This window comes from Clinocottus analis, unplaced genomic scaffold (assembly GCF_023055335.1).
Source record: "Clinocottus analis isolate CAN_PGR_092001 unplaced genomic scaffold, fCliAna1.0.p SCAF_42, whole genome shotgun sequence".
Taxonomy (NCBI): Eukaryota; Metazoa; Chordata; class Actinopteri; order Perciformes; family Cottidae; genus Clinocottus; species Clinocottus analis.
Genome location: NW_027176176.1, coordinates 230,001 through 239,650, shown reverse-complemented (window position 1 = coordinate 239,650; position 9,650 = coordinate 230,001). Strand labels below are relative to the sequence as shown.

Sequence of the window (9,650 nt, the reverse complement as noted above, 5' to 3'; positions counted from 1 at the left end):
ATTAAACGTGCACCTGATTTGACTCACAACGACCTCCTCCACTTGGCCTGTGTGGGTCATGCAATCCGCTAGATGGCGCACCAGACCACCACAGCGGAGACACACGTGACACGGTGTCTTTATTCTGCTTTATAGCCACGTCACAAATACATGCAATATATTGGTTTGGTGTGTTATTCAGCCATAACACAGATACAAACTTACATAAGACAAAGATGCCATTGAGCATGCGCATGGACTCTGATAAAACACACAGGATACAGCATGCAATGCAGACAGGCGGCTGTGCTCTGTGTGTGTGTTATTCCTGCACGTTATTTCATAGTAATAATCGTACTAATAACCGGACATCACACACCTCCACGCAGCCCGGGGTTCACGGGTGGAGCCGGCAGGTGACCAATGAGCGTCCCAGAGCCGTTTACCTGCTCCACAGCTCGAGTGCTGATTGGTCCGCTGGCTGTCCTCGTGTGGTGACGTCAGGATTAGCGCTGCTGGGGAGGCTGCAGAGTACAGACTCCGCGACAGCTCAGAGTTGTAGAGCCGACGCACGGACACCGGACCGGCAGCTGGACCTTCCCGACGGGACATTTCAGGTATGAACGACTGCTGCCGCGACTCGGACTCGGACTCGGACTCGGACAGTTACTGATTTTTCCCCAAAGGCTTCATGGAGCGCGCTGAGCGGGTTGAGCTGTCAACCCGCTCAGCGCGCTCCCGCCCCGGGCTTCTGTTTGAAGGAACGCGTCCTACCGCTCTTTGTGTAACTTTAAAGCTGCCGCTGCTGCGCGTGCACGGAGCAGAATATACTCATGAGGAGGGGGCGGGGGGGGGGGGGGGGGTAGGGGCGGCGCGTGCACGGAGCAGAATATACCTCTGGAGCTCTGAATCATGACCGCACACAGTCCCGTTGACAGTGTCGGTCTGACAGGACGTGACTTCCTAAAGTCTTCTTCCTCCCTCTCCTCGCGTGTCTCCTGCGTTAATGAGCTCAGTGAAGATGAGCTTTGTGCGTCATGGACAGCTGACCGCCAGGTGCTGGAGCTCTGGTGGCCTCCAGCCAGAGCGCCTGAGAAAGAGAGCAGCTATTCCAGCACCAGGTCACCAGCTCCATGTGACAGTCTGTGCTCATTCACTGCGATAAGATAAGAGGTGTAATGTATGAGATAGGCTCACACATGGTGTAAGAAGAGGCCCAAACAATTAGTATGCATGGTAAATATCATGACAGGGAGTCACAAAGGGCCCTCAACGGCTCCCTGAATACTCTGTTGTAGTAAATGTGTGATGCAGCTGGTAGAGCCATGACATTACCATGTGAAGAAGCACTGAACCATGCTGGTACCCAGCTGCAGCTAGACCGCAGCGCTGCAGCTGGACCGCAGCTGGACTGCAGCGCTGCAGGCACATGCAGAAGGTCTCCTGCAGACCAGTAGCTGTGCTCTGACCTCACAACCTCCTGCTCTGACCTCACAGCCTCCTGCTCTGACCTCATGACCTCCTGCTCTGACCTCACGACATCCTGCTCTGACCTCATGACGTCCTGCTCTGACCTCATGACGTCCTGCTCTGACCTCACAGCCTCCTGCTCTGACCTCATGACCTCACGACATCCTGCTCTGACCTCATGACCTCCTGCTCTGACCTCACAACCTCCTGCTCTGACCTCATGACGTCCTGCTCTGACCTCATGACGTCCTGCTCTGACCTCACGACGTCCTGCTCTGACCTCATGACCTCCTGCTCTGACCTCACAGCCTCCTGCTCTGACCTCATGACGTCCTGCTCTGACCTCATGACCTCCTGCTCTGACCTCACAGCCTCCTGCTCTGACCTCATGACGTCCTGCTCTGACCTCATGACGTCCTGCTCTGACCTCACAGCCTCCTGCTCTGACCTCATGACCTCCTGCAGACCAGCAGTCAGCAGTCCGTTGTGTCTCCGTTCTGAACGTGGAAGTTTGGAGCCGTATCGCTTGAGATATGAAATAAGAACTATAAAGTACAATGTGTGACAGCATTGAAAGACAAAGAGGAGCCGACCGGGGGAGAGAGAGTGCGTGCGTGTGTGCGTGCGTGCGTGTGTGTGTGTGTGCGTGTGTGCGTGCGTGCGTGCGTGCGTGCGTGTGTGTGTGTGTGTGCGTGCGTGCGTGCGTGCGTGCGTGCGTGCGTGCGTGCGTGCGTGCGTGCGTGTGTGTGTGTGTGTGCGTGCGTGCGTGCGTGCTGCGGTCGGTCTAACCGGGCGTGTACGTGTGTTCTTCTGTCCACTGCTCATCACAGGAATGGGAAACCAGTGAGTAGCCTCTCTCGTGTCTGGGTGAATGCTGCATGTCCCGTAGCGGATGTGGTTTTGGTCTCGTCGTCTCCCCGTTAGCTTGTTCCGTCCTCCTGCTTCATGGGGGTCCCGTCCCCCGCACATGGAGGGGCTGCTCGGCCTTCTACATGCTCTGACGGTGCCTGCATGTGTCTCTCCTCTTCTACCCCACGTCTGGACACTTTCCCCTAAAAGCAGACCCTTTGCTCAACTTGACCCTGAAAGCTCCGGTTGCTTGAAATATGTGATTTGAAATGTAATATGAAGCCTCATGTGAACACATATCCATATGTTTGTGCCATTGAAGGGTTATGATCTATGAAGATATGAGATGCTCATGTGAACATCTCATATGATGCTCACGTGAGATGTTCACATGATGCTCATATGAGCATGGACACATTAAAGCGTCACAGTCTTCAATCTCGTTTCCAGACATTAGACAGAATCTTACAGAACACAATAACAGTTGTATTGATCTGCTCCAGACCAATGAAACATTATTAAATATTATGCTCCGTATCGGATCTTCACTCCTCATAGAGAGGTGAAGATGTGCTGACGAGCTGAGTTCCAGTCCCCAATAGAGATGAGGTCCAGTCCCCAACATAGATGAGGTCCAGGCCCCAATAGAGATGAGGTCCAGTCCCCAATAGAGATGAGATCCAGGCCCCAATAGAGATGATGTCCAGTCCCCAACATAGATGAGGTCCAGTCCCCAACATAGATGAGGTCCAGGCCCCAATAGAGATGAGATCCAGGCCCCAATAGAGATGATGTCCAGTCCCCAACATAGATGATGTCCAGTCCCCAACATAGATGAGGTCCAGGCCCCAATAGAGATGAGATCCAGGCCCCAATAGAGATGAGGTCCAGGCCCCAATCAAGATGAGGTCAAGTCCCCAATAGAGACAAGGTCCAGTCCCCAATCGAGATGAGGTCCAGTCCCCAATCGAGATGATGTCCAGTCCATAATAGAGATGAGGTCCAGTCCCCAATAGAGATGAGGTCCAGGCCCCCAATCGAGATGAGGTCCAGTCCACAATACAGATGAGGTCCAGGCCCCAATAGAGATGAGGTCCAGTCCCCAATAGAGATGAGATCCAGGCCCCAATAGAGATGAGGTCCAGTCCACAATAGAGATGAGGTCCAGTCCACAATAGAGATGAGGTCCAGTCCCCAATAGAGATGAGGTCCAGTCCACAATAGAGATGAGGTCCAGTCCCCAATAGAGATGAGATCCAGGCCCCAATAGAGATGAGGTCCAGTCTCCAATCGAGATGAGGTCCAGTCCCCAATCGAGATGATGTCCAGTCCCTAATAGAGATGAGATCCAGGCCCCAATAGAGATGAGGTCCAGTCCATAATAGAGATGAGGTCCAGTCCCCAATAGAGATGAGGTCCAGGCCTCAATAGAGATGAGGTCCAGTCCACAATACAGATGAGGTCCAGGCCCCCAATAGAGATGAGGTCCAGTCCACAATACAGATGAGGTCCAGGCCCCAATAGAGATGAGGTCCAGTCCCCAATAGAGATGAGATCCAGGCCCCAATAGAGATGAGGTCCAGTCCACAATAGAGATGAGGTCCAGTCCACAATAGAGATGAGGTCCAGTCCCCAATAGAGATGAGATCCAGGCCCCAATAGAGATGAGGTCCAGTCCCCAATCGAGATGAGGTCCAGTCCCCAATCGAGATGATGTCCAGTCCCTAATAGAGATGAGATCCAGGCCCCAATAGAGATGAGGTCCAGTCCATAATAGAGATGAGGTCCAGTCCCCAATAGAGATGAGGTCCAGGCCCCAATAGAGATGAGGTCCAGTCCACAATAGAGATGAGGTCCAGTCCCCAATAGAGATGAGGTCCAGGCCCCAATAGAGATGAGGTCCAGGCCCCAATAGAGATGAGGTCCAGGCCCCAATAGAGATGAGGTCAAGTCCCCAATAGAGACAAGGTCCAGTCCCCAATCGAGATGAGGTCCAGTCCCCAATCGAGATGATGTCCAGGCCCCAATCGAGATGAGGTCCAGTCCCCAATAGAGTTAAGGTCCAGTCCCCAATCGAGACGAGGTCCAGGGAGGCATCATGGTGGCTGCAGCGGCAGACTTCAGTATTAGAAGAAGAGACACCAGAACAGAGAGCAGACGCTCACGTTGTCGTGTGGAAGGTCAATAAAATGTCAGGAGCAGAAGGCGAGCCGTTGCATGGAAGTTTGCATTAAGGCTAAAGCTAACGCTACCTCAGTGGATCTCCGTACATGTCCAACGTAAACTGTTTTAAACAGAACTGAAGGACATAACTTCCTGTTAGAATAAGCAAAATGAATTCCACAAATTGAGACTAGATCTTCTGCAGCGTCAGCCATTTTGAACCTCACTGCAGTAACCCTTCATGCGTAGGCAAGGATGTTAGCATGGAGGACATGCAGCCTCAGGGAGGAAGCCTTCTGGCTTCATGAGAAGGGCCCTCGCTTCCTTCTGTGAGCGACACGCCATCACAGCGTCTGTGGCGTGCACGTGTTTCCAGACATGACGTCGCGCTGCACACTGTGGGCGTGTCCTAAAGAGTGCAGACACTAAGAAATCCAACGATGTCATTTAAATATGTAAATGTTTATATGTTTATTCACATATTACAATGCACCATATGAATGAGTGCACTGTTCTATGTATTGGGTGTATTAATGAGCGTCTCCTCCTCTTCTTCCTCACTAGTATTGTTTGTGATCGTAACACCAAGAAGATGCCGCTGGGGGACGAGTGCCACGCCTGGAAAAAGAAGACCACCGATGTGAAGGATCAGTACGACTTCAAAGAGGTCCTGGGAACGTGAGTGTGTCTGCAGGTCCAGCTTCATGCTTCTCTCTCCCGGGTGAAGCAGAACAATGGGGGTGCTTCATTGTGTAGTTGTGGAGCTGGTGTCCGGGCAGAGTGCGGTGGCGCTGCCCGCTCGGCGGCGGCGCTGCCCGCTCGGCGGCGGCGCCGCCCACTCGGCGGCGGCGTGCTGGTTGACGTGTGGTGTCTCGCTGCTTTCAGCTGGAGGCCTCTGATGCGCTGCGGGAGCAACAAGATGTTTCTTTCAGCTTTTCTCAGGTTCTTTCTCTGTTTTCTGGATCCTCAAGATGATCTTAGTGCGGGCGGATCGGCACCGATGAGTTTGTTTTAATGCGAATCACGTGGTGACGTTATTTTGCCGTGAAGTTGCACCCATGCTCAGAACACCTCTCATTACAATATTAATGGCAGCAGCTATTTTTGTGCTTTAATCAAAAGGCATAAAGGCCTCCTCAACATCTTCTCTAAAAATGTATTTAAAGTAATCAATCCAGTCTGTGCATGATGGCTGAGAACCATTTCCTTCAGTTCATCCAGTAAAAACATTACAGTACTTGTGACATTTGTATATGGGCGAAACATCAAAAGGATATTTTCCATCAAAGAAACGGATGCAGTAATGCAAATGATTCCACTAACCCTGCAGATGTGCAGCCATAGATTAGCGCTGACATAGCATCTATGGTTAGCTTGAAGCGCTCCGTTTGGTGGACTCTGTCATCAGAGACCTGTAGATCTTCTTCACAGAGTCAACAGCCCTGAAGCGTCACGTTGAGACAATGTTCTGCCCTCATGTCAAGTGTTGCAGACATCACAAACACGCAAGTCATGAACATGAAGCCACTGGCGGTGTGAACAAAAAGGGAACTTGATACACAAAAGTAAAGGAAGTTTTGCTCGGCCGCTGTATAGACTACGATAGATTACTTCAGAATGTACTTGCGTACTATATTGTGCTGTATTGTGTCTTTGACACAATACTGTATTGTGTCAAAGACACAATACAGCTGTATTGTGTCAAAGACACAATACAGCTGGACACAATACAGCTGGACACTTTTTCTCATTCCATCACCAAGACGGGACCTCCTTTGTCCTCTGTCCTCTGTCCTTTGTCCTCTGTCCTGTGCCCTCTGTCCTGTGCCCTCTGTCCTTTGTCCTCTGTCCTGTGCCCTCTGTCCTCTGTCCTCTGCCCTCTGTCCTCTGTCCTCTGTCCTTTGTCCTCTGTCCTGTGCCCTCTGTCCTGTGCCCTCTGTCCTTTGTCCTCTGTCCTCTGTCCTGTGCCCTCTGTCCTCTGTCCTCTGCCCTCTGTCCTCTGTCCTCTGTCCTCTGTCCTGTGCCCTCTGTCCTCTGTCCTCTGCCCTCTGTCCTCTGTCCTCTGTTCTCTGCCCTCTGCCCTCTGTCCTCTGTCCTCTGCCCTCTGTCCTCTGCCCTCTGTCCTCTGTCCTCTGTCCTCTGTCCTCTGTCCTCTGCCCTCTGCCCTCCGTCCTCTGTCCTCTGCCCTCTGCCCTCTGTTTTCTGTCCTCTGTTTTCTGCCCTCTGTCCTCTGTTTTCTGTCCTCTGTCCTCTGCCCTCTGTCCTCTGCCCTCTGTCCTCTGTCCTTTGTCCTCTGTCCTCTGCCCTCTGTCCTCTGCCCTCTGCCCTCTGCCCTCTGCCTTCTGTCCTTTGTCCTCTGCCCTCTGCCCTCTGTTTTCTGTCCTCTGTCCTCTCCTTCTGTCTCACTGGTCCTGCTATGCGTCCCACAATGCAGCGCTGCCCAGCTTTCTTAAGACACACTGAGAGAGTGAAGTGACCTTTTGAATGCCAGCAGTGTTTTATGATCCAGGTGTCATGAGACAGGATGTTGATCCAGGGAGTCTCACCTGATGCACCTTCTCCAAACAGACACATCCGTGTTAGCTCAGGATTAAGACGCGCGAGCACAAAGTGAACAAGACGAAGCTGTTTTATTGCAGCCATCCATGGCCTCTCTGTTCTTCATGCATGACAGAGGACTGAAGTCCATCTGTTCACCAGGAGAGGTGCACTCCTTCCTGTCTGCAGTGAGGACTCCTTCCTGTCTGCAGTGAGGACTCCTTCCTGTCTGCAGTGAGGACTCCTTCCTGTCTGCAGTGAGGACTCCTTCCTGTCTGCAGTAAAGGACTCCTTCCTGTCTGCAGTGAGGACTCCTTCCTGTCTGCAGTAAAGGACTCCTTCCTGTCTGCAGTGAAGACTCCTTCCTGTCTGCAGTGAGGACTCCTTCCTGTCTGCAGTAAAGGACTCCTTCCTGTCTACAGTGAAGACTCCTTCCTGTCTGCAGTGAGGATTCCTTCCTGTCTGCAGTGAAGACTCCTTCCTGTCTGCAGTGAGGACTCCTTCCTGTCTGCAGTGAAGACTCCTTCCTGTCTGCAGTAAAGGACTCCTTCCTGTCTGCAGTGAAGACTCTTTCCTGTCTGCAGTGAAGACTCCTTCCTGTCTGCAGTGAAGACTCCTTCTTGTCTGCAGTGAAGACTCCTTCCTGTCTGCAGTGAAGACTCCTTCCTGTCTGCAGTAACTCCCACTTTGAAGGAAATCTGCAACGGACAAATAGTCTGCGCAGATAATGCTTCATCATTTAAGATTTAGTTTGTCTCATCTCCCTCACACAGATGAGCTGCATGTTGTGGGTTAAGAGTTATGGGTTATGGGTTAAGAGTTATGAGTTAAGGGTTAAGAGTTAAGGGTTATGAGTTAAGGGTTATGGGTTAAGGGTTATGGGTTAACGGTTATGGGTTAAGAGTTATGGGTTAAGAGTTATGGGTTAAGAGTTATGAGTTAAGAGTTATGGGTTATGGGTTAAGAGTTATGAGTTATGAGTTAAGAGTTATGAGTTATGAGTTAAGGGTTAAGGGTTAAGAGTTAAGGGTTAAGAGTTATGGGTTAAGAGTTATGAGTTATGAGTTATGAGTTATGAGTTAAGGGTTAAGAGTTAAGGGTTAAGGGTTAAGAGTTAAGGGTTAAGAGTTATGGGTTAAGAGTTATGAGTTATGAGTTATGAGTTATGAGTTAACGGTTATGGGTTAAGAGTTATGGGTTAAGAGTTATGGGTTAAGAGTTATGAGTTAAGAGTTATGGGTTATGGGTTAAGAGTTATGAGTTAAGAGTTATGAGTTATGAGTTAAGAGTTATGAGTTATGAGTTAAGGGTTAAGGGTTAAGAGTTAAGGGTTAAGAGTTATGGGTTAAGAGTTATGAGTTATGAGTTATGAGTTATGAGTTAAGGGTTAAGAGTTAAGGGTTAAGAGTTATGGGTTAAGAGTTATGAGTTATGAGTTATGAGTTATGAGTTAAGGGTTAAGAGTTAAGGGTTAAGAGTTATGGGTTAAGAGTTATGAGTTATGAGTTATGAGTTATGAGTTAAGGGTTAAGAGTTAAGGGTTATGGGTTATGGGTTATGGGTTAAGAGTTAAGGGTTATGGGTTATGGGTTAAGGGTTATGAGTTATGGTTCATGTGCACGAGTAGGATGGTGTGTACACCGTCAGCAGCATGGGCCTCATTGAAGTACTACTATGGTGTATAAGTACACGTGAGGCCTGCTGGCTGGTGAGGGCCCGCCTACTCTCAGCCGCTGGTTGCCTTGGTAACAGGAGACACTTTCCATAATGCACTCAAATCGTCACTATGGAAACTAAGTTTTTGATTTGCTATTAATAATCCTCAATGATGTGAGCATTGTGCAGGAGATGAAGCTCTTCTCTTTGCAGGAAACCTCTCGGTGGCTCGTGTTACGTTTCAATATTAGCATGTTATTGTTTTAGATGTGCTCACAATATTATTATATTTTATGTGAAAAATAATGCGTTAACGCGCTATGATTAAATTACAGGATTAATGCGTTAATTTTAATTTATTAAACACATTTAACGCGTGCGCAGAATGAGCTTCTAATCCACCTATTGAACTGTTTCCGCTCTCATGCAGTCAGACGTAGACGTCAGATGTTCACTCTGGAAGACGTTGTCGTTTCACCAGCACAACCAGCCTCAACATCTCAACGCGCAGCATGTTGGTCGGCGAGGGGCGTTCAAGAGCAATGCGTCAAACCAGCCTCACTGAACAACACAGACCCCTCACTAAGTCTGCCTGAGACCAGCTGAGCAGCACAGCTGAGTTCATATTGTTGAGGATGAAGGTTCACCAAAGTGTTGTGAAACCTGTGATTAATCTGATTAAAAATGTTCATCATCTGACAGCCATAATAATTATTTTAGATGTGCTGATATTATTGTGGATATGATGATATTTCCAGAGCAGTTTCTGAATCCCTTCGGTCTCCAACAACCAGTGAAGTTTGAACTTCTGACTGAAAGTCAAGGCAAAGGAAGAAAGTCTGTGTTGGTGCTCAGAGAATGCTTCAGGGTCTTTGTGCCGCTGTCAGCGCTTCACCAACGCTTCACCAACGCTTCACCAACGCTTCAGTGAAACGGGATGATCGCTGAGTCATGGAGCTTAAGGAGTAAAGAACAGGTAGAACCACACGGCGCTT

General features: G+C 49.7%; 1 protein-coding gene across 1 annotated transcript in view; it reads left to right on the top strand.

The window, feature by feature from the left end:
- The first annotated feature begins 338 nt into the window (after window positions 1–338).
- The window catches only part of camk1b (calcium/calmodulin-dependent protein kinase Ib), a 37,554-nt gene continuing 28,242 nt past the window's right edge, over window positions 339–9,650 (top strand). The window contains exons 1-2 of the mRNA XM_068599000.1: window positions 339–596; window positions 5,026–5,139. Of these exons, the coding sequence (XP_068455101.1) occupies window positions 5,054–5,139 (86 nt within the window). The 5' untranslated portion in view covers window positions 339–596; window positions 5,026–5,053. The remainder of the gene's footprint in view (window positions 597–5,025; window positions 5,140–9,650) is intronic.